Source organism: Rattus norvegicus, chromosome 3 (assembly GCF_036323735.1).
Source record: "Rattus norvegicus strain BN/NHsdMcwi chromosome 3, GRCr8, whole genome shotgun sequence".
Lineage (NCBI taxonomy): Eukaryota > Metazoa > Chordata > Mammalia > Rodentia > Muridae > Rattus > Rattus norvegicus.
In genome coordinates, this window is record NC_086021.1 from 71,764,191 (window position 1) to 71,788,444 (window position 24,254).

Below are 24,254 nucleotides of genomic sequence, written 5' to 3' on the forward strand. Positions count from 1 at the left end.
ATTAATCTTGCTAGTAAACAAATTTGAATTATAAATCACTAAGAAGTATACAGTATATATCTAGTGTGCCAAAGAGCTCCCTGAAGTCATATTTTATATGTGCTAATCATTATGCATGGGTTGGGGATTTAGCTCACGCTATGCAAATATATAAACCTATAATTATGCTTTATTTTTGTATAAAGTATGTAGAAAATTAAATTGACTCAATTCATGAAGTCAAAATCATTTTACTTGCAATCCACATAGTCTAGTGTCAATTTAGCTACTATTCCTTGCTCCAATATAATGTATGCAGTTGCACTAAATACAAGTATGCTATTACATAAAAACTTTAGATACATTCTCAATATTATTTATACCATGAAAAGTACATTTGCGTAAACTATCAATATTATTCCAGTAGTCACAAGTTTCTAGAGTTTCTTTCTGTATCAACTATGTCAGTCACTATCTCTATAGGCTGGGTCAATGAGTTAGGATGATGATGCTGATAACATTTTTGAGTGTTACTATTCTTTGGAAAGATTATCTTCTAGGATTGCATACACAAATGGATACCCTATCCCACAAACATAAATTTATGTTCATAACCATATTGTGAAGTTTATTACTCTTTAGACGAGAATGCAGTGTGGGGCTAAGTGGACAGAGAGACAGAAAGATGAAATGAAGCTATTGATGTCAGAGACAGCTTTTAACTACTACATTGCAGTGTATCAAACAGACTCTCTCTTTTCCCAAAAATGGTCTTTTCTCGATACTTATTGTATCTATTAAGTTATAGGTGCGTTGATGTACACACACTTCAATATGTATGCAACTTTTTTATAATTAAGCTTCAAATTAAATACTGCCATTATTGAGATTCAGAAAAATATTTTATTTTAGAATAAAGTCACTAGAAAAGCAACTACTTGCCATTTTTATGAAGCTTCGACTTTTCATGTTCATAGACCATTTCTTCTTCTTCAGAAATAGCAATATCAACCGTGCTGCACTCAGATGAACTAGATTGCTTCATTTTCTAGAAAAAATTATAGTCCCAATAAAAAAGTTACATCCAAAGTTCAACTTGATTGTGGTAGTTTTGTTTTATTTTCAGAAGTAAATATGATATACAAAAATATTATCAAAGTTAAAAGACATCAAGGTAGTTGAGGCTGACCTGAAATGACATTCACTGTGTATAGATTTGGTTTTTTAAGTTACTTTGAAGTACTTAAGTGATAATAACTTGAGGTAAAATTGAAGTTTAAGTATAAAGCATTTCATTTATTGTTTCTAAAATAATTGGGATTTGAATTTTAAGGCAATTCACATGGGACATATATATGTTGTTTTAGTTAGGCAGATACATCACAATAATTCATCCTATTACTGAGTAGACAATACATTTCATTATAACTGCTTAATCCAATCCAGATACTTTTGTGCTTGTCAGCTTTGCACATGAGATTACACTGATGTGAAAAGAAACACACAGAGAAGTATCTGGACAGAATGGGGCAAGTGGATAAAGTCACATAGGAAGATCCTGGAGATAGAGAGGTTCTCCATTCCCACTCGGCCATGACTGAGGCTCTAGGCTGCCGAGTCAGGGTGTTGATTGCTTTGTACCTGTGGCAAATGCTTCTATTGACTTTACTTTGAGATGGACACAAACATAACATCATTTAAATAAATCAGCATCCCATAAGTCAATAGCACTAAAAGATATTTCCTAATGTAGACAAATCATATAAAAGTATATAAAATGTTATTACTACGGGATTGTTTAGACAGAATTTGGAGAAAGATCTTATTGGTATTTGTTCATTCCTTGTGATCTTATGCAGGATCACTATAATGGAAAACTTTCTTTGTTTTATTACATAGCTAGTTGTCATCTCAGTAAAATCTGTTGCTTGAGCAAAGAAACAAAATGAGCAGAAAAGTATTATTTAGATAAATAATTGTACACTTACTATAGATATTATCAAACACTTCTCCATATGCTATTAATATGACCTATTAATAGCTTTACTTTATTACCTCATATATAGCTCAAAATATAAATTATAATTATAATTCATTTTGGTAGGTTATTGAACATCATGAAAAAATGTATTGTGATGTAGTTCTATATTTTTTAAAAAGTTTAACAATATGAAATATAGTTTGATCAGTCTTATGTGCATACATAATATTTTAATGGAAGAATACATGTATACTAATAAAAATGTATTTCTTAAATTAGTCTTTTTTCATGCTTTATTTGTGGTAATTTTTAGTCCAGTGTACATTAAATATTCTTGGACCATATAATTGACAAATTGCCTAATTAAATATATAGCTAGGGATATGCATCATGGATAAATCTTTGAGAAGTTAATTAACCAAAAAAAGGCTTAGATAAGCACACAATATTATTGACAGAATCTGAAATCCAATATTTACAGTTATTTCACATTATTGCTTTATTCTGCATTTTGTGCTTTAGAATTTCTAATGAAATCATCAAGATTTTCCAATGAAAATCCTGTTCTATTTACTACACAAAACAGTTTCATCTTGACATGCATGGACGCCAAGTCTTCAGAGAAGAAAGATGTGTGTGTGTGTGTGTGTGTGTGTGTGTGTGTGTGTGTGTGTGTGTGTGAATATTTGAGGAATAGAAATTCCCATCATTTGTCATTAAAGAAAAAGAAAGCCAAGAATATTGATATGCTCAGAGGAAAGTTGAGGATCTACTAATTACTGATCCTGAAATTGTGTCAGAAGATACATTTGAGGCATTATAATGGGCCACATCTGCCTAACCAGCAGAATTTTGGGGAAAGGGATGCCAGGCACAATGGGGACACATTAAAGACATAATCTGTCCTTCTCTGGGGCCTTCGGTTGACCTGAGATGATGTCCAATAAGATTCAGAGCTTGAAGCTGATATAGCACATACGCTCTCTGTAAGAATGGCTCTTACTAAATTGTACCTTTTGATAGTGCGTTAGGTCATTTCTAAGTGGAAAGGATAGAACATTAAATATTTCAGAAGCTAAGTGAACAACAATGTTTAGCCTTTTAAATGTTTGTTTTTTTATCAATCAGAAATTTATAAAGTTCTAACTAGTCACAATACAAACTTATTGATTTTGTTATTATTTTTTAGTCTTAATCAATTATATTTTTAAATATGGTAAATGTGAATGGACTAGACTTTCATTCTTAGCAATGAAGAAACAATCATGTCACAGTCTTTTAAGCTATTCTCACAGCTTGAAGATGATAACGCACAAGAAATTTCAATCATACACATTGAGTTTTACAAAGGTTTGTATGTGCTTTAGAGATGATTTTCAGAACCACAAATTGTCTTACATATTGATTTATAGAACTTCACAATTAAATCATAGTATATCTTCCAAATATCACTTTAAGCGAATTCACTACTGTTTCTCTCACTTCTTCCCTGTAAAAGAAATATATCTTCATTTTCAGATAAGGAAACAAAAGCTTGGACATTTAAGTAGTTTGGTTAAAACCATGAAATCCAGTAGTTAGGGAAGGTGGAATTAGGGTCAAACGTGCGATTTAACTCTGTAACACCAGTGTTGATTTACTTCTTTTGAGCAAAACCACAAATCCACAATGAATAACAATAGATCATCTTACCTCTTTACTGCTTCCATTTGCAGACTTGCTCCGAGTCTCCTTGTTATCCAGGTTTTCTATATCGGATTCTCCTGAAGCAATTGGCACAGTTTCTGATACACTGGGACTAGCAATCAGGGATTGGCTCTCAGACTCAGTCACTGGAGTTTTCTCAGTACCACTGCTCTGGTCCTTGTATCTGAGGAATGTTTGGGTGTTGCTCAGTTCAGAAAGAGTATGACCAGAAATATTCTCTTTAACACTTGGATCACATGTTTGGTCTGTTGCTTCTGTAGAAACAGTTTTTTCTTTGCACAGTATTTTAAGAAGCACACAGTTTATTACCATTTTTATCCATGCCACTGCAAGCTGAAGGTTTTTGGCTTCTTTGCTCACTTCTGTGGTAGCATCGTATGAAGCAAATGAGCTCACCAATGCCACAAAGAGGTAAAGTATCTTTTAAAAAAAAGGAAAAAAAACATTTACTTGTTTTGTTTCATATGATAAAAGCAGACCTCTAAAGATTCTAGTCTGAGACACGAAAACTTTCAACTACGTCACAGTGCTCCTTGTAGGTGCCTTGCTAGCAGATTTTGTGAACAGATTTCCAGTTTGTTGTTTGTTTCCATTGTGTTGTGTTGCTTGCTCTTTTACCTGCTGTAGTTGTAGTTGTCTTCTTTTGACACTAAAGATTGAACACGAGGACTTGGGGACATGTGACTACTAGCAGAAATTTTACTACTCCACCAAAGAACTAATTGTAAGATCACAACACCTACCTATACAGTTCAATTTGTTTCTTTTTCCGGGGAGAAAAAGATAAGGTTTAAAGACCTCAAATCTAAAAGCTATTCTAGATTGTCATGCCAAAACTTGTTTCCTCAGGGAGTCAGGCTTCCCTAAAGCAAGAGAACACACATTAACTTAGAAACAGGAAGCATTACAACTGACAGAAAAGCTCTCTACTAACAAATGCCTATAGCAAACCCATTTTCAGTTGAGTCCGGTCCCAGCGAGATGTGCGAAGACCATGCAAAAGAGGATATGCTCCAGGGAGTTAGCCATGGTACTGAGCTCAACATCTAATACTTTAAAAGAAATGTCAACATTCACTACATAAAATATTGCTTCATAGTAGACAAGTTATTCAAAACTACAGGAAACCGGGAAAGGGACTAACATATGAAATGTAAATAAAGCAATATATCCAATAAAAATCCAATAAAAAATCATTGTGTGTAAATGATTTTAAAACAACAGTACTGTATATTGTGATGTTACAATCACTGAGAAATATAATCAAGTCCTGTTTAATTTACAGAGAACAATTTTTAATCCTGTTTTCAATTATTGCATATATATAAAAATACTTTTAGATTATTGTTTCTCCTTCTTTTTACATCTTCTGCAAAACGGTTTATTTTCATATTAGAAAATCAAAATGTAAGAATTCTATAAGAAAATATAAGAAAAACAAAGAAAGAAAATATCAATTGTTCTGTGAGAGAGATTTTAAAATTTTCTATACCACATGATTGTTTTAGGAGCAGTGAAGGCTCCTTACTCAGTTCATTTGGCAGTAGTTCAACGGTAAAGAAGTTTTAAAGTAAAAGCTTTCTCCTTTATCTAATGCAGAACATTTGTATACAAATGTTTATAGTCATTGCTGATTGGTCAAGTGAGAATAAAAAAACCATTGTCTAACGAACGACAAGTTCACAACTTATCAATAATATCAGTGTCTGTGGGCATGTATTTGAGGAATGAATCCGCCATTAACAATTCCCCAGGTAATGCCAGTGTGCAGGTATATTGACAGCCACTGCTATATTTAAGTGCTTCTGAAAATTTAATAAACCAACAAATCTTTTGGGAATAGAGTTGCCAGGTGAATTATGCTTCCACATACCTGTATGGAATTGGAAACTGCAGGTCTAACCGTATCCATGTGGTGTCAAAGCTACTTTGATTAACAGTATTATGACCTAGTGCTAGCCAATAGAAATATGGAAATTACACATGTAATATTAAGAAAGGACGTACTAATGAATTTCATTAAACTATATGCCTTTAAATATTATTATAATATAAATACAAACCTATTAATAACACACATTCTTTGGGAATAAATCCTGTATATATTTTTCAGTTGCTACATGGCTCAAATTGGACCAATTGTGTCTCATTGGTAATCGACATGTACCCAACTCTTTTGGACAATGCAGCTAAAAATCACTGGATTCTATCAATTGATCAAATACAAATCTATAATGTACACCAGTTTTTTGTTGTTTTGTTGTTGTTAAGAAGAAATGAAGGCAATCAATACTTACCAATAAATTTCCAATTAAAATGACCATCATGTAAAATGGAATACACCAGGCCTCGCCTGCAACCTCCATACACTCCCATAATGTCTCTATCCACTCTCCGCAGAGGATTCGGAACACAGTCACGTAGGCGTGGAGGAAGTCACTCATGTGCCAACGTTGGCGTTGACAGTCTTGATCTACGTGGCAGACACAATCTTTGTAACTTCGACCAAACAGCTTCATGCCAAACACGGCAGAGAAGTAAATGAAAATGGAGACCAACAGGACCAAGTCTTTCAGGGCCACCAATGCTCTACCAAGAATACGCATCAAATTCTTAAATGGTGGTGCATATTTTCCCAATTTTATAAATATCAACTAATAGACAAAAGTAAAATAAAAGGAAAAAAATCAACAGAAGATCAGTGTTGATTATGCACAATTCAAGTTTCATCAGAATTATGTAGTCATATATATGTACTTTAAAGTCATACCAAATTCAACATTATCAATAAAAACAAGTGATTACATTTATATCTTAAACATTTCATAACTTTATATACTAATTCTCTATATATGTTCTTAACCTATTTGTTAATTCACACTCAATACTGAACTTCCCTTATTGTGACAGGTGTGAATTTTAATAGCTGTTGGGCATAAATATCCACTCTTTGTTTATATTTTTCTTTATAACATATTTGTATTTTCTTAACGTTACCAGTCTCCCACATTTATATACACTGAAAACATTAAATATCATTTCAGGACTGAATGAATTTTACAGAGGATCCTAATATTTCCATTTTAAAATGTTTTACTATTGTCCTTTTACATTCAAGAAAGTAAGATATACTACAATAAAATAAAAATTCACTCTTGAATTCTACTTACTGGGACTAATATAAAAACAGTTATTTCTTCAATATCTGCTAGTAACATTTCTGTTAATCCCAAAACCACAAGAATACTGTCAAAAATATGCCAGCTTATTTGGAAATACCCATATGGATGCATAGCGATTATCTTCAAAATCATTTCTATTGTGTAAATTCCAATAAAAACCTGAAAAGAAACCAAACATATGGTGAGAACATTTCCCCAGTTGCAGCTAAGACTCACACATAGGCCTGTGCTTTTCAGGGGACTTCATACTCACACAGGCCTGTGATGCAGAGTGAATTCCACACCCTAACCTGCTACACAGTTCTTTTCAGACCCTTGTTAGTTTAGAGTCTGTATTTGATTTTCTATTTCAAGTCCTAATGTATGGAACATGAAAATTTAATAAAAGATATTCATGAAGAAAAGGAGTGTTTGAAGAAAAGTGATTACATTTGAAATACTTTGTTTGGAAATATGGAAAATATATTTAAGGCACTTAACCATTTAACTCATGAAAGAATGTAAGAAGCACATACTTATGCATGTACACATGCATGCAATGACACCTAGTGAAAAAGTAAGCCATGAATTTGATGGAAAGTGGACATAATGAGTTTTTCAGGCAAATGAATGGAACTAGAAAACATCCTGAGTGAGGTAACTCAGACCCAAAAGGACATGCATGGTGTGTACTCACTAATAAGGGGATATTAGCCAAAAAAGGTACAGAATAATGAGGACACAATCCACAGAACTCAAGAAGGTTAACAAGCTGAAGGGCCCAATGTGGATGCCTCAATCTCATGTGGGAGAGAAAAGAAAGCAGTCACAGGGCAGAGGGGCAAGAGGGATAGAGGTACCTGGGTGAGAGAGGAGACCTGGAGGGAAAGGGGGAAACATGATCAGGTATTAGGGGGGCAGGACTGAACCTTTGAGGCCAGCATAAAGAATGGAAACAGGCAACCTCAGGAGATAGGAGGAAGGGGACCTTCTATTTAGACTATACCAGAGTCCTGGGAGGTGAGAGACTCTCAGGACTCAAAGAAACGGACCTTGGGTGAAATGCTCTACAGTGGGGAGGGAGAACTTGTAGAGTCCACCTCCAGTGGAGGAACAGCACATCAAGTAGAGAAATAGGATTGCCATCCTACAGTCAAAAGCTCTGTCCCAGAATTGTTCCTGTCTGAAGGAACTGCAAGGATAAAACTGGAGAAGAGCCTGAGAGAAAGGAGGTGCAGTGACCAGTCGAAACTGGGATCCAGTTCAAGAGGAGGCCCCAGGACCTGACACTGTTACTTATGCTGTGGTGTGCTTACAGACCAGAGCTTAGCATGGCTGCCCTCTGAGAGGCCCAACAAGCAGCTGAAAGAGTCAGATATAGATACTAGCACCGAATCAATGGCCAGAAGCCAAGAACACCTGTGGTTGAATTGTGGGAAATCCGGAAGAAGCTGAGGAGGAGGGCAGCCCCATGGGAAGACCAGCAGTTTCAAGTGAACGGGACCCCTGAGATCTCTCAGACACTGGACTACCAACCAGGCAGCATACACTAGCTGATATGAGGCCCCCTGACACATGTGCATTAAAGGACTGCCTTTTCTGGTCTCAGTGAGAGAAGATGCACCTAACCCCTGAAAGACTTGAGGCCCCACATAGAGGGAAGTTCTGGTGATGTGGGATAGAGTGGAGAGGACATCTTGGAGACTGAGAGGGTGGGGGAGGAGGTATGGGATGGGGAGTGGTTAGGGGGCAGTATGGGAGGGGGATGAATACTGAACTGTAAAAAAGATTAAAGAGAAGTAGAAGGTATATAGGAATATTTGAAAGGAGGAAAGGGGAAATATTGTTATATTATAACCTTTAAAAAGTATATATATGATCAAGAAAAATTCCTGAATATACTTATAGAAATTATCTTTCAAATGTTATACTAGCAGTGACTTCTAAACTATTGTTTTAACAATTTTATTTATTCAGTAAAAGTGTGTGTGTATGTGTGTGTGTGTGTGTGTGTGTGTGTGTGTGTGTATGTGGTGGTAATGGCATATGTCTTTATTCCTAGCACTCAGAAGGAAAAGACAGATGAATTTTTTAGTTCAAAGCCAACTGGTCTACAGATTGAGTTCCAGGGCTACACAGAGGAAACCCTGTCTTCAAAATCAAAACCAAGAACACATCAAAATTGTCATCCATCATGATGAAGTAGGTTTCATCCCAAGTTCTATATACAGAAATCCATCAATGTAATCCACTATGTAAACAAATTCAAACAAACAAAAACAAATGATCATTTCATTAAGTGCTGAGAAAGCATTAGACAAAGTTCAACACCCTTTCAGGATAACAGTCCTGGAAATATCAGGAACTCAAGGCCCATACCTAAACATAGGAAAGCAATATACAGCAAACCAGTGGCCAACATCAAATAATTGGAGAGAAACTTGATGTAATCTCACTAAAATCAGGAACTAGATAAGGCTGCCCACTCTCTTCCTTCCTATTCAATTTAATACATGATTCCCAGCCAAAGCAATTAGAAAACAAAAAAGAGGTTAAAGGGATACAATTTGGAAAGGAAGAAGTCAAAATATCACTATTTTCAGGTGATATGATAGTATACTTAAGTAAACCCAAAAATTCTATCAGAGAACTCCTAAACCTGAAAAACAACTTCAGGGAAGTGGTTGGATAAAATATTAACTAAAAAAAATAGTACCCTTCCTCTACTCAAAGGATAAACAGGATGAGAAGGAAATTAGGGAAATAACACCCTTCACAATAGTCACAAATAATATAAAATACCTTGATGTGACTCTAACCAAGCAAGTGAAAGATTTGTATGACAAGAACTTCAAGTCTCTGAAGAAAGAAAACGAAAATCTCAGAAGATGTAAAGATCTCCAATGCTCATGGATTGGCAGCATTAATATAGTAAAAATGGCCATTTTGCCAAAAGCAACCTACAGAGTCAATGCAATCCCCATCAAAATTCCAACTCAGTTCTTCATAGACTTGGAAAGAGCATTTTGCAAATTCACTTGGAATAACAAAAAAAAAAAAAAAACAAAACAAAAGCAAAAAAACAGGATAGAGAAAACTATTCTCAACAATACAAGAACTGCTGGGGGAATCACAATCCCCAACCTCAAGCAGTTTACAGAGCAATAGTGACAAAAACCAGTACATTATTGGTACAGAAACAGGCAGGTAGATCAATGGATTAGAATTGAAGACCCAGAAATAAACCCACACACCTATGGTCACTTGAGGAGCTAAAATCATCCAGTAGAAAAAAGATAGCATTTTCAGCAAATGGTGCTGGTTCAACTGACAGCCAGCATGAAGAAGAATGCAAATTGATCCATTCTTATCACTTTGTACAAAGCTCAAGTCCAAGTGGATCAAGGACCTCCAAATAAATCTAATACACTGACACTAACAGAAGAGAAAGTGGGGAAGAACCTCGAACACATGGGCAGAGGGGAAATTTTCCTGAACAGAACACCAATGGCACATGTTTTAAGATCAAGCATCGACAAATTGGACCTTATAAAATTGCAAAGCTTCTGTAAGGCAAAGAATATTGACAATAGGACAAAATGGCAACCAACAGATTGGCAAAAGATCTTTACCAATTCTACATCTGATAAAGCTCTAATATCCAATATATACAAAGAATTCAAGACATTAGACTCCAGAGAGCCAAATAACCTTATTAAAATGAGCTACTTAATAAAAAAAAGAGCTACAGAGCTAAACAAAGAATTCTCAACAGGAATATCAAATGGCTGAGAGCACCTAAAGAAATGCTCAACATCCTTAGCCATCAGGGAAATGCAAGTCAAAACAACCATGAGATTCCACCTCATAATAGTCAAAAGGCCTAAGATCAAAAACTCAGGTGACAACAGATGCTGGTGAGGATGTGGAAAAAGAAGAACACTTTTCCATTGTTGGTGGGATTGCAAGCTGGTATAACCACTCTGGAAATCAGTCAGGAGGAGCCTCAGAAAATTGGACATATCATTACCTGAGGACCCAGCTATACCACTTCTCGGTATATACCCAAAAGATGCTCCAAAGACATATGTTCCACTATGCTCATAGCAGCCTTTATTTTTTGTAATAGCCAGAAGCAGGAAAAACCCAGATGTTCTTCAACAGAGGAATAGATACAGAAAATGTGTTATATTTCCACAATGGAGTACTACTCAGCTATTAAAAACAAGAAATGAATGGAACTAGAAAACATCATCCTGAGTGAGGTAACCCAATAACAAAAGTTGTATCCACTCACTGATAAGTGGATATTAGACCAAAGACTGGGAATACCCAAAATATAATCCATGGACCACATGAAGCTCAACAAGTTGGAAGACCAAAGAGTGGAATCTTCACTCCTTCTTAGAAAGAAGAACAGAATATTCACAGGAGGGAATACAGAGACAAAATGTGGAACAGAGTCTGAGGGAAAGGTCATCCAGAGATGGCCCCACCCAAGGATCCATCCCATATACTGCCACCAAACTCAGACAATCGTGTGGATACCAAAAAGTGCATGCTGATAGGAGCCTGATATAGCTGTCTCCTGAGAAGCTCTGCCAGAGCCTGACAAATACAGAGACAGATGTCAGGAGACAATCACTGAACTGAGAACAGGGTTACCAGTGGAGGAGTTAGAGAAAGGACTGAGATAACTGAGGGGGTTTGCAATCCCATAGGAAGAACAATAATATCGATCAACCAGAACCCCACCCCCAATAGCTCCCAGAAACTAAACCACCAACCAAAGAGTACACATGAGGGTCCTTGGCTCCAGTCACTTATGTAGGAGAGGATAGCATTATCTGGCCTTAAAGAGAGGAGAGTCCCTTAGCCTTATGAAGGCTCCATGCCCTTGTGTAGGGGAATGAGAATGTGGGGAGATGGGAAGGAGTAGGTGGATGGTTGGGGACACTCATAGAGGGAGGGGGAGTAGGGGAAGGGAAGGGGCATTCCAGAGTGGAAATCAGAAAGGGGGAAAACATTTGAAATGTAAATAAAGAAAATATCCAATAAAAATGTCTCTTAAAAAACCCCAAAACCAACTAACCAAAAACAAACAAAACAAAAAGCAAATGCTCCCAAACCCCCAAAATAAAACAAAATACCGTCTCTCTCTCTCTCTCTCTCTCTCTCTCTCTCTCTCTCTCTCTGTGTGTGTGTGTGTGTGTGTGTGTGTGTGTGTGTGTGTGTGTGTGTGTGTGTGTGTGTGTGTAAGTGCAGGGTGTTCACAGAGGCCAGAAGAGTCAGACTTCTGCTGAAGCTGGAGTTACAGGCAGTTTTGAGCTGCCTGTTGTGGGTGCTAGGTACTCTAAAACTGAATTTAGGTCCCCTACAAGAACAATATGTACTCTTAACCACTGAGCCGTCTCTCCAGCATCCCATTATTATAGTATCAAGTAAATGTATATTTTGAAATGGCCTATTGGTTTGTTTTGTGTACAATACTTAGCAACCTAATAACAGAGCAGTTAAAAGATTTAAGAAATAATCACTTACTTGAGTTTTAACATGTTCATAAATCCATTGTAATCTATTTTAATTTTTTCATTGTATATGAGAAACTACTCACAAATCTCTAAAAATGCCTTGTTAAAATGATAAACACCAATCTAGCGTAAAGAGAGACAGTTGAAACAAGTGGCTCCACGTACTGCTGTAGTCAGGATTCAGAATGCAGAAGAAAGCTACCATTAATATTACCCTCCCAGAATATGCTCATGATAGGACATCCATTTCTAGAATGTATGTTTGGGAAAGATTGAACAATAAATTGTTTCCATTTAATTTCATTGCCAGGAGGCAAAATAGGATTCCAAATTTAAATGATAGAATCTTGAATTTTAATTGTTAAACTTTTGATGATAATAGTTACAATGTGGGGGCTGAAGTGAACAAGGTAATAATATACCATCTTACTCAATACCAGAATAATCCGTGCTTACAGTAACATAGTGGGGTTATAAGATAAACTGATAAGGATAGCAATTACAAAACTACAAAACCCTGAAACTATGAGTGAAAACAATGAATGATGAGTTCTTACCAAGTTTCCAATGGCAAGGAGTGACATGAGCTCCTCACTCATTGGAAAGTGTTCTAGGGCCAGGAAGCATATGTTTAAAATGATGCATATAACAAGGAAAAGATCAAACAATGGGTGTGTTATAATTCTGTCAGCAAACTCATTCAGTTTTATCCAACAGGGAGAGCATTTCCAGATAAAGCAGGTTTTAGTAAACTTATACCAACAGAGTGGGCATTCCTTCCTGGATGTTTCTGGTTCTAAAATGAAAGATGAGAAAAGTTAAAAATAATGTTAAATTCTTGACAGTAGGCAAATCTAACACTTTCATGAGAAAACTCTACAGATATTGATTTTGTATGCCAAGTGAGCATATATGAATAGTCTATACTAACACACAACAAAGTGAGACCCATGTCTTCTATTTTGTTGTAAATATCAAGGTAGAAAAATGTAATGCAAATGAAGCAACAATGTACAAGTAGGAAAGGATAAATTTCTCATAAACCAAGTGTGGGTGAGAATAAGATGATTTTTTTCTTTTCTTTTATTGGATACTTTATTTACATTTCAAATGTTATCTCCTTTCATGGTTTCCCCTCGGGAATACCCTCAATCCCATCCCCCCATGCCTCAATTAGGGTGCTCCCCCAACTCTTTTCCTCTCCCTACCCTGGCATTCCTCTACACTGGGGCATCAACCAAGTGGACCAAGGGCCTCTCCTCCCATTGATGCCTGACAAGGCCCATCCTAAGCCACATATGCAGTTAGAGCTATGGGTCACTCTATGTGTCCTCTTGTGTTGGTGGTTTAGTCCCTGGGAGCTCTGGGGTGTCTGGTTGGTTGATATTGTTGTTCTTCCTATGGGTTGCAAACCCCCTCAATTACCTCAGTCCTTTCTCTAACTCCTCTGTTGATGACCCTGTTCTCAGACAATGGTTGGCTGTGGGCATCTGCCTCTGTATCTATCAAGATCTGGCAGAGTCTCTCAGGAGACAGTTATATCAGGCTCCTGTCAGCGTGCACCTATTGGCATCCCCAGTAGTGACTGGGTTTGGTGACTGCATGTGGGATGGATCCCCACATGTGGCAGTCTCTGGATGGCCTTTCCTTCAGTCTCTGCTCCACATTTTGTCTCTGTATTTCCTCCTATGAGTATTTTGTTCCTTCTTCTAGAAGGACTGAAGTCATACTTTTTTCTATCTTCTTCCTGAGCTCATGTGGTCTATCAATTATATATTGGGTATTCCCAGCTTTTCAGCTAATATCCATTTATCAGTGAGTGCATACCATGTGGGTTCTTTTGTGATTGGGTTACCCTATTCAGGATGATATTTTCTAGTTCCATTCATTTGCCTGCGAATTTCATAAAGTCATTGTTTTTACTAGTAGAGTAGCACACCATTGTGTAAATATACTACAATTTCTGTATCTATTCCTATGGTGAAGGACTTCTGGGTTCTTTCCACCTTCTGGCTATTATAAATAAGGCTGTTATGGACATAGTGGAGCATGTGACCCTGTTATATGCTGGTGCATGTTTTGGGAATATGCCCAGGAGTGGTAGAGCTGGGTCCTTAGGTAGTACTGTGTCCAATTTTCTGAGAATCTTCCAGACTAATTTCCAGAAGGTTTGTACCAGTTTGCAATCCCACCAACAGTGGAGGACTGTTTCTCTTTCTTCACATTCTCGCCAGCATCTGCTGTTACCGGAGTTTTTGATCTTTAGCATTCTCACTGGTATGAGATAGAATCTCAGGGTTGTTCTGATTTGCATTGTCCCGATGACTAAGGATGTTGAACATTTCTTTAGGTGCTTTGTGGCCATTCAATATTCCTCAGCTGAGAATTTTTGTTTAGCACTGTAGCTCATTTTTTAATAGGATTATTTGATTTTCTGGAGTCTAACTTCTTGAGTTCTTTGCACATATTGGGTATTAGCCCTCTCTATTGGATGTAGGATTGGTAAAGATCTTTTCCCAATCTGTTGGTTGCCCTTATGTCCTAATGACAGTGTCTTTTGCCTTACAGAAGCTTTGCAGTTTTATGAGGTCCCATGTTTTGATTCGTAATCTTATAGCATAAACTATTGGTATTCTGTTCAGGAAAATTTCCCCTGTACCCATGTGTTCAAGGCTCTTCCCCACTTTCTCTTCTATTAGTTTCAGTGTATCTGGTTTTATGTGGAGGTCCTTGATCCACTTGAACTTGAGCTTTATACAAGGTGGTAGGAATGGATCAATTTGCATTCTTCTACATGCTGACTGCCAGTTGAACCAGCACTGTTTGTTGAAACTGCTGTCTTTTCCACTGTATGGTTTTAGCTCCTTTGTCAAAGATCAAGTGGCCATAGGTGTATGGGTTCATTTCTGGATCTTCAATTCCACTCCATTGATATACCTGCCTGTCTCTTTGCCAATCCCATACAGTTTTTATGCCTATTTCTCTGTAATACTGCTTGAGGTCAGGGATGGTGCTTTCCCCAGAAGTTCTTTTATTGTTGAGAATACTTATTGCTATCCTGCTTTTTTGTTATTCCAAATGAATTTGCAAAGTGCTCTTTCTAAGTCTATGAAGAATTGAGTTGGTATTTTGGTGGGGATTGCATTGTATCTGTAGATTGCTTTGCACAAGGTGGCCATTTTTATTTTATTAATCCTGCCAATCCATGAGCATGGGACATCTTTCCATTTTCTGATATCTTCTTTGAATTTGTCCTTAATTTCTATATTATATGATTTATATCATAATAACTTTTGAAATTGTCTGTGATAAAGAACCACTGGTTAAATGTAAAAAATATATGAATCTAAAATACTTTGAGATATTGTCATTATACAGTTGATCTTTGAAGAACATGAGATTAGGCCAAAGAGTTCTGCCACCAAATATACAGGTCTATCTTCCCATAGCTACAGACATAATAATAGTCTGAAGCGGAGCTAAGATTTCCTCACATAATATAACCATCAACACATTTTTTTATATTTTATATGTTTTAGTTGTGGGGGTAAAATCCATGAACCATGTGAAACTGCAATCAATGTGCAATTAGTTAAAAGACTCCGCTCCTGTGTAATGACTAGCACTCCATGGATATTCAGAAGATTTTGCAAATACTTCACTATTGAGAATTGCTCAATACTGTGGAGAGTTCAAGTAGTTCTTTTTTTTTTTTTCATTTTACCTTCTTTGTGTCCAAGGGCAGTGTCTTCCAGTATATCCAATGTGGTGTTTATAGAGGTTGGTGATCTTTTCTTCATTTCTATTTGTGTAGTTTCCATCTAAAAGAAGTTTAATAGGTTTAGTAAGAGCTAGCTCTCCATCATCACAGCATTACAACATGGCATTAACAGAATATAGAACTTGACCTTTCTACAGCTTCTTTCTTCCAGGGGCTTTTTGTGTTTCATCACTGGCCCTTCCTACAGTATTGGCTATACTAAAATTAATTAGAATTCGATGGGCGATAAAGGCTACAATTGGAACGCAATCAAAGTTTTCACTCTGACCTGAATAATAAATAGAGCAGGCTAGTAAATGTTAGCAGTACTATTTATATTTATAAAATTTATATTCATAAAGTAATTTAAACCAATTACCAGATTATTATGGGATATTCATTTGACAAATATGCTTCTGAGTAATGAAAATATTTCCCTAAAACCAAAATATTTTTGCTCAAAGATATACTAACTTTATAATATGGACAATCCTCTAAAAATTAAAATTATTTGGATACATGACTAAATAAATCTTGAAGAATCTAAGGTCCCGGAATGGATTTAAAGGCTTGTTTAGATGGAAAGTGTTTGATAGTTAATACAGGTCTAACTCCACAGATGTATTATTTCTTCAAGTGTCTCATGTCCCTTCAGTAATGTTTTTAACATATTCTCTGCTGTGTTTATCTTCTATATGTTTTACATTTATTTATTATTTCTGAGTGTACTTGGTGTGTACTTTGTGTGTGTGACATTTTTTCTGGACTCAGTTCCTTTTTTTGCCATGTGGGTTCCTGGGATGGAAATCTGACCTTTGGGTTTAGTTGTGTCTTGTGGATCTTTTAAATAATTTTTAAAAGAGTTCTTGCAGTACAATGTTACTCTAAAATTAAAAGCTTTGGTGTGGATGTTTCAGTTTTACCAAATTGTAATATCACAGGAAGAACCAAAGAGATCTCCTGGTCCAGTATGTTGAAGTTCAGACAGAGTAATGTTAAACCTGTCATGGGAACTATTGTTGTACATGTCTAGAGATGACCAGCAGTCACAGTCCTCCAAACTCCAGACTATGCTTTACATATTCTGCTATTTGACAAATTCTGATACTGTACATCTGATGTGGCCAAATAGAGATTAATGAAATCACTGCAATAACTTTAGTATCAATAAAATTTCATTAATAGAGGCAGAGGGCATTAAGTCCAACTACATTTCATATTGAGTTTGATTATGAGAATGAAACTCATCAGATCTACTTCCCTTTATAATTAGGTTAAAAAATAAACTAAAATTTAAGAATTTCACAATCATTGTTTAATCAAAAAACACATATTCAAGAAAACATTTTAACTGAATTATAAGGTTATATATAAAATTGAAGTTATATCCCATAAATTTCTAAGACACAAAAACCAATAGAAGTGAAATTTCTACAATCTGACAAGGATTTCTCAGGTAATATTCTCCATAAAGATGATAGTTTCTGATGTAGTCCATAATATCTCAGGTGATCATTTATGACAGAAGTTGGCCCTCACAGAGCTGTTTTAGAGAGCAACAATTTGCTGGAATTCCACCAAAGAGCAATCAGTTAATATTATCATCTACGTGGGAGAGGAAAGAATTGGGGTGACCCCAAACCTATCCTTAACAATTAACAACATATGACAGACTTTAGTTTTCAGTTTCTTTCAGTTTTCTGAAGATATGCAAATGAAACCCAGACATGATATTATTTTAAGAAATATATTATAATCCCAAACATTACAACCTGTAATAGTTATTTCTTAATATTATCAACAACTATCTCCGATTTTTTTGTTCTCTTTTGTTCAAAAACATTATGCTATGGCTGAGCCATTCCAATACAAGTAAGTTTCACACATGCACTTAACTGGCAGATATTCTAATGATTCTATATTTTTTCAATGATTTAAATGTTAAAGATGTTAAATCACTTATACTTTAGAACTCTCTACAGTCTTGATTTAGCTCCTTTAGTTGAAATTTAATCTGTGCCTCTCTCTCATATGGTCCTTAGATTAACAGGCACATCAGACATAGCTCAGGTTTTGGCAAAGAGATAATATGCATAGTGCCCTGGTGTTTCCTCTAATAACATCAGTAAATAATTTCTTTACTTCTGGAGATAACTCTGGCCTTATGACAGATTCATAACTTTTCTCCCTATTAGACCTATAGTTTTGTGCAAATTTACAAAATTACATGGCAGTTACATTTATCAACCTTATCCCCAATATTTAGAGAACTATCAATATCAATTAGATTAATTACATAAATGTTATAGGGTTGTCAAGTTAAATGTAGCCACCACTTTTCAAATTGCTTTCACTTTACTCTGGTTTTCAAATATTCCATTCTTTTCCTGAAGTTTTACCAGTTTCTAATGGTATATGAGAGAATTATTTATGTAAACCGTGTCATTTTGGAATTATATTGCTTTGGAAGTGGGCCATAAGAACTGTTAGGTAGCTAGACAGATTCCAACAGATTATAGGCCACTTAGGCTGAGCTAATTCATCATAGTGGGCTTTGGAACACATCCCCAATTTCCCTAGTAACATTAGAAATGGAAGCTTCACAAATGCCCCTATAAATATTTAAAATACCAAGTGGAAATATCAAAAAAGCAGGATCATGAGTACTTTCAGGCCCATCAAAGTGATCTTGACAGGAAGACCAGTAGAGTCAACTAACCTGGTGCCTGAGGGCTCACAGAGACTGAACCACCAACTAAAGAACATGGAGGGGCTGGACCTAGGTCTCCCTCACATATGTGGCAGATATGCAGCTCGGTCTGAAGTAAATGTTGCCCGTAAATCTGTTGCCTCTCTATGGATCCTGTTCTACTAACTGAGCAGCTTTGTCTAGACTGTGAGAAGATATGGTTAGCCTTACAGAGATGTGATATGCCAGGGTAGGGGGATACCTACTGGGATCCCCCCTTCTCAGAGAAGGGTAGTTAAGGATTGGTATGGGGGAACCTACAGGAGGTAAGGGGCTGCTACCTGTATATGAAGTGAACAAATACATTAATTATCAAAAAAAACCCATAACATTTTCTTTTCCTTTTTCGTATCTCATTTCAACTCCTTGTCTAACTTAAAAAAAGCACGATTCTTTTTCTATGCATCCACTCCCCTTCTCCCAGCAGTTGCTGAGACGTATAGCTTGCCTGGTTTGTTAATTTTCTCTCAATCAAACTGGTCTAGATCTTCCTTCTAGTTCTACTTTGAGTTTCTGTTTGCGTCAAAATGATGTTAGTACTGTGTGTGTGTGTGTGTGTGTGTGTGTGTGTGTGTGTGTGTGTGTGCCTCTGTGTGCAGAGGTAAGAGGACAGCTTTGTGAGTTTGATTTTCTCAGTCTACTTTTACATGGGTTTTAGAGTTTAATCTCAGATCATCAAGACAATATGACAAGGGCTTTTCTGTGTTGAGTCATCTCATTGGCTCTGCCTTTAAACTGTTTTATTAATGAAATTAAAAACTCATATGGGAACATGATTTGCCTTTAAGAAAACTAAGTAGAAGTTAAGTGATGAGCAATGGCTTCAACCAATTGGTAAAAAAAATAAATAAAAGTACTTCTGGGGGAAACACCATTCCTGACCTCAAGCTGTATTACACAGCAATTGTGATAAAAACTGCATGGTGTTGGTAAAGAGACAGGAAGGTAATTCAATGGAATAGAATTAAAGACCCAGAAATGAACCCATGCACATATAGTCACTTGATCTTTGGCAAAGGAGCTAAAACCATCCAGTGAAAAAAAGACAGCATTTTCAAAAAATGGTGCTGGTTCAACTGGTGGCCAGCATGTAGAAGAATGAAAATTGATCCACACTTACCTCCTTGTACAAAGCTCAAGTCCAAGTAGATCAAGAACCTCCTCATAAAACCAGATACACTGAAGCTAATAGAAGAGAAAGTGGGAAAATTTCCTGAACAGAACACCAGTGGTTTATGCTCTAAGATCAGGAATTGACAAATGGGACCTCATAAAATTGCAAAGCTTCTGTCAGGCAAAGGACACTATTAATAGGACAAAATGGCAGCTAACAGATTGGACAAACATCTTTACCAATTCTACATCTGATAGAGGGTTAATATGTAATATATATATATATATATATATATACAAGAAGTTAGACTCCAGAGAACCAACTAATCCTATTAAAATGGGGTACAGAGCTAAACAAAGAATTTTCAGCTGAGGAATACTGAATGGCTGAAAAGTACCTAAAATGTGTTCAACATTGTTATTCATCAAGGAAATGCAAATCAGAACAACCTTGAGATTCCACCTCACTACAGTCAGAATGCCTAAGATCAAAAACTCAGGTGACAACAGATGCTGGTAAGCATGTGGAGAAATAGGAACACCCCTCCATTGTTGGTGGGATTAGATGCTCATTAAACCACTTTGGAAAACAGTCTGTAGGTTCCTTAGAAAAATGATAGGACAATAAAAGATCCTGTCATTCTAATACATTATAGAGTAATTTACGTAGCCAAAGTAAAGGAAACAGATGTCAGCTCCTAGAGGTAAATTACTAAACTCAAAAAGCCTGAAATGGCCCTTTGGGAATATATGACAGACAGAACTAGAATGAAGAACTCATGAGTAGGGACCCAGAAGGCCTCTGCCATGGGCAAAGGTTTCAATCTAATCTCAATGTCCCACTGTTGTATTCTTAGCTCCAATGATGGTGGTTGAGGAGGTTGTGCTTTGGAGATGTAATTAGGTCATGAAAACAGAATCTTCATTAGTGAAATGGTTGGTATTGTACATGTGAGGTTGAAAGAGAACATTTGTCCTTTTAGCAACAAGGACACAACTGAAGCAGACTAGAAAACAAGGCCTCACCAGGCATTGGATTGGGTTTGACTTTTGACTTTCTGGTCTCTGAACTATGTCAAAGTAATGTATCCTCCTCCTAACGATGCAGTTCATTTTCATCTGGCTCCAAAGGTAGAGTAAAGTGATATGAGAGTGAAGTCATGGGACTCTACCATAAATCATGCCCCTGTAGCACAGGAAATGAGAAGACAGAGGAGGATCAGTGCCATTTTCCTTCACAGATAAACTTGTTTTATTTTGTTAGTGTTGCTGATGTTGTTTGTTTTTGTTTGTTTGTTTGTTTGTTTTGTTACATCATGAGAGCCAAAAAAGCTAATGGAATTTGTAAGGCAGAATTTAGGTGTCTCTGGCTTTTCCCAATGATGGAGTAAATGTGAACAGAGCACAGCTTCTAAAGAACAGCTTCCATCTTCAAAAGGACTCCAGAAGACAGAGTGGTCCTGTACTTACTGGGTTTGATGGAAACCATCCTTACTCTTTGTATCTTCAACATTCTCAAGTTATAAAGGACTTCATATTGGAGATAAAATTTATAATATGGCACTCAAGCATTTGCTACACTCTTAGAAAGACACACAGCTGTTGCTTTGAGCACCTCTGTCAGATCCAGGCCTGCTGGTCTCTTACAGCATCCTCAAGGCTCTCAACGGTCAAGACAGCTTCAAAGGATGTCTTTAAGAAGTTCAAAGCTGCCTCCTTTCACGTAACACCATCAATAAACTAACAAAAACAATCACATTGAGGTATGATCTTCATTTATTAAAAAAGTAAAACAAAAAGAAAAAAGAAAACAGACTGGAAAAGTCAAGAATTTTCTAGAAATGAGAAATGTTGACTTAAAACTAAGAGTTTGGATTCTAGCACTAACTGAAAAATATAATTCATGTGATATAATTTTCTTCAATTGGCAGAGTGGAGGTTATTTTCAATGGCGTTTTTTGGTTGTAGAAAGCAGTATCAATTAACTTGAACCCCTGAGAACTCTGAGACACTGGACCACCAACCAAGCAGCATACACCAACTGACATAAGGCCCACAGCAAATATACAGCAGAGGACTGCTGGGTCTAGACTCAGTTAGAGAAGATGCACCTAACTCTCAAGAGACTGGAGGCCCCAGGGTGTGGGAAGGTCTCCTGAGGTGTGGGTAAGGGCGGGGACATTCCCATGGAGATGGGGCGGGGGAGAGGTATGGGATGTGGAATAGTCAGAGGGTGGACTGGGAGGGGGATAAAAACCGGAGTGTAAAAAAAGTTAAATGAAAATTTTTAAAAATTCTCAAAAAAGAAAAAAAGAAAATTGGATGTAGTGCTACCTGAGGACCCTGCTATATCACTCCTGGGCATATACCCAAAAGATGCTCAAGCTTAACAAGTACACATGCTCCACTTTACTTATAGCAGCCTTATTTATAGTAGTCAGAAGATGGAAAGAACCCAGATGTCCTTCAACAGAGGAATGGATACAGAAAATGTGGTACATTTGCATAATGGAGTACTATTCAGTTATTAAAAACAATGACTACATGAAATTCTTAGGCAAATGGATGGAACTAGAAAATATCATACCGAGTGAGGTGGCCCAGTCACAAAAGAAGACACTTGGTATGCACTCACTGATAAGTAGATATTAGCCCAAACTCTTAGGATACCCCCGATACAATTCACAGAATACGTGAAGCTCAAGAAGGAAGACCAAATGTGGATGCTTCATTCTTTCTTAGAAGGAAAACAAAATGCTCGGCGGAGGAAATATAGAGTTAAAGAATGGAGCAGAAACTGAAGGAAAGGCCATCCAGAGATTGCTCCACCTTGGGATCCATTCCATATACAGACACCAAACACAGACACTACTGTGGATGCCAAGACATTTTGCTGACATGAGCCTGATATAGCTGCCTCTTGAAAGGTTCTGTCAGAGCCTAACAACTAAAGAGGCTGATGCTTGCCACTAACCACTGGACTGAGAACAGGATCCCCAATGGAGAAATTAGAGAAAGGTCTGAAGGGGGTGAAGGGGTTTGTCACCACATAGGAAGAACAACAACATCAACTAACCAGACCCCTCAGAACTCCCTGGGACTAAACCACCAAGCGAAGAGTTCATATGGATTGACTCATGGCTCCAGCTGCATATGTAGCACAGGATGGCCTTGTTGGACATCAATGAGAGGAGAGGCCCTTAGCCCTGTAAAAGCTCAATTCCCCAGTGTATGAGAATGTCAGGGTAGGGAGGTGGAGTGGGTAGGTATGTGGGGAAGTACCCTCATAGAAGCAGTGGGAGGACAGATTGAATAGGGTGTTCTGGAGGGGTAACCGGGAAAGGGGAAACCATTCAAAATTTAAATAAATAAAATATTCAATAAAAACAAAAACAATGGAGACACCGCCGGAACCTGAAGGAAACAGACCGGATAAACAGTTCTCTGCACCCAAATCCCGTGGGAGGGAGAGCTAAACATTCAGAGAGGCAGACAAGCCTGGGAAACCAGAAGAGACTGCTCTCTGCACACACATCTCGGACACCAGAGGAAAACGCCAAAGGCCATCTGGAACCCTGGTGCACTGAAGCTCCCGGAAGAGGCGGCGCAAATCTTCCTGGTTGCTGCCGCTGCAGAGAGCCCGTGGGCAGCACCCCACGAGTGAACTTGAGCCTCGGGACCACAGGTAAGACCAAATTTTCTGCTGCAAGAAAGCTGCCTGGTGAGCCTGGGACACACGGAGGCAGAATTCCTCTAGGACCGGGCACCTCCTGTGTTTACCGGAAGTCCCACACCCGCGGATCCCGGCCTGCAGCAGCTCTCTGCTCCCAGACCCCATGAGAGAGAGACCCAACCGCCTGGTCAGGTGGGCACTCCTGAGGCTGCAGAGCGGAAGAGACCACCAACACTGCCCACCCCTGCCCACATCCCTGGCCCAAGAGGAAACTGTATAAAGCCTCTGGGCTCCCGTGGGGGAGGGCCCAGGAGCGGCAGGACCCCTGCCTGAGACACCGCCGGAACCTGAAGGAAACAGACCGGATAAACAGTTCTCTGCACCCAAATCCCGTGGGAGGGAGAGCTAAACCTTCAGAGAGGCAGACAAGCCTGGGAAACCAGAAGAGACTGCTCTCTGCACACACATCTCGGACACCAAGGAAAATACCAGAGGCCATCTGGAACCCTGGTGCACTGAAGCTCCCGGAAGGGGTGGCGCAAATCTTCCTGGTTGCTGACGCTGCAGAGAGCCCGTGGGCAGCACCCCACGAGTGAACTT

At 37.6% G+C, this 24,254-nt stretch overlaps 1 protein-coding gene across 8 annotated transcripts in view; it reads right to left on the minus strand.

Annotated features, from left to right (window-relative positions):
* Window positions 1-24,254, minus strand: part of Scn7a (sodium voltage-gated channel alpha subunit 7) — a 102,582-nt gene that overhangs the window by 20,318 nt on the left and 58,010 nt on the right. For 7 of the 8 annotated variants that reach the window (XM_039105781.2, XM_039105780.2, NM_001388508.1 and 4 more), the window contains 6 exons: window positions 16,084-16,180; window positions 12,917-13,155; window positions 6,838-7,008; window positions 5,965-6,321; window positions 3,653-4,087; window positions 922-1,027 (listed from right to left, as the gene is read on the minus strand). In XM_039105781.2, coding sequence (XP_038961709.1) covers window positions 922-1,027; window positions 3,653-4,087; window positions 5,965-6,321; window positions 6,838-7,008; window positions 12,917-13,155; window positions 16,084-16,180 — 1,405 coding nt within the window. Of the gene's footprint in view, window positions 1-921; window positions 1,028-3,652; window positions 4,088-5,964; window positions 6,322-6,837; window positions 7,009-12,916; window positions 13,156-16,083; window positions 16,181-19,988; window positions 20,130-24,254 lie in introns of those variants that run through there. The other variant, XM_063284501.1, reaches the window with a different exon arrangement.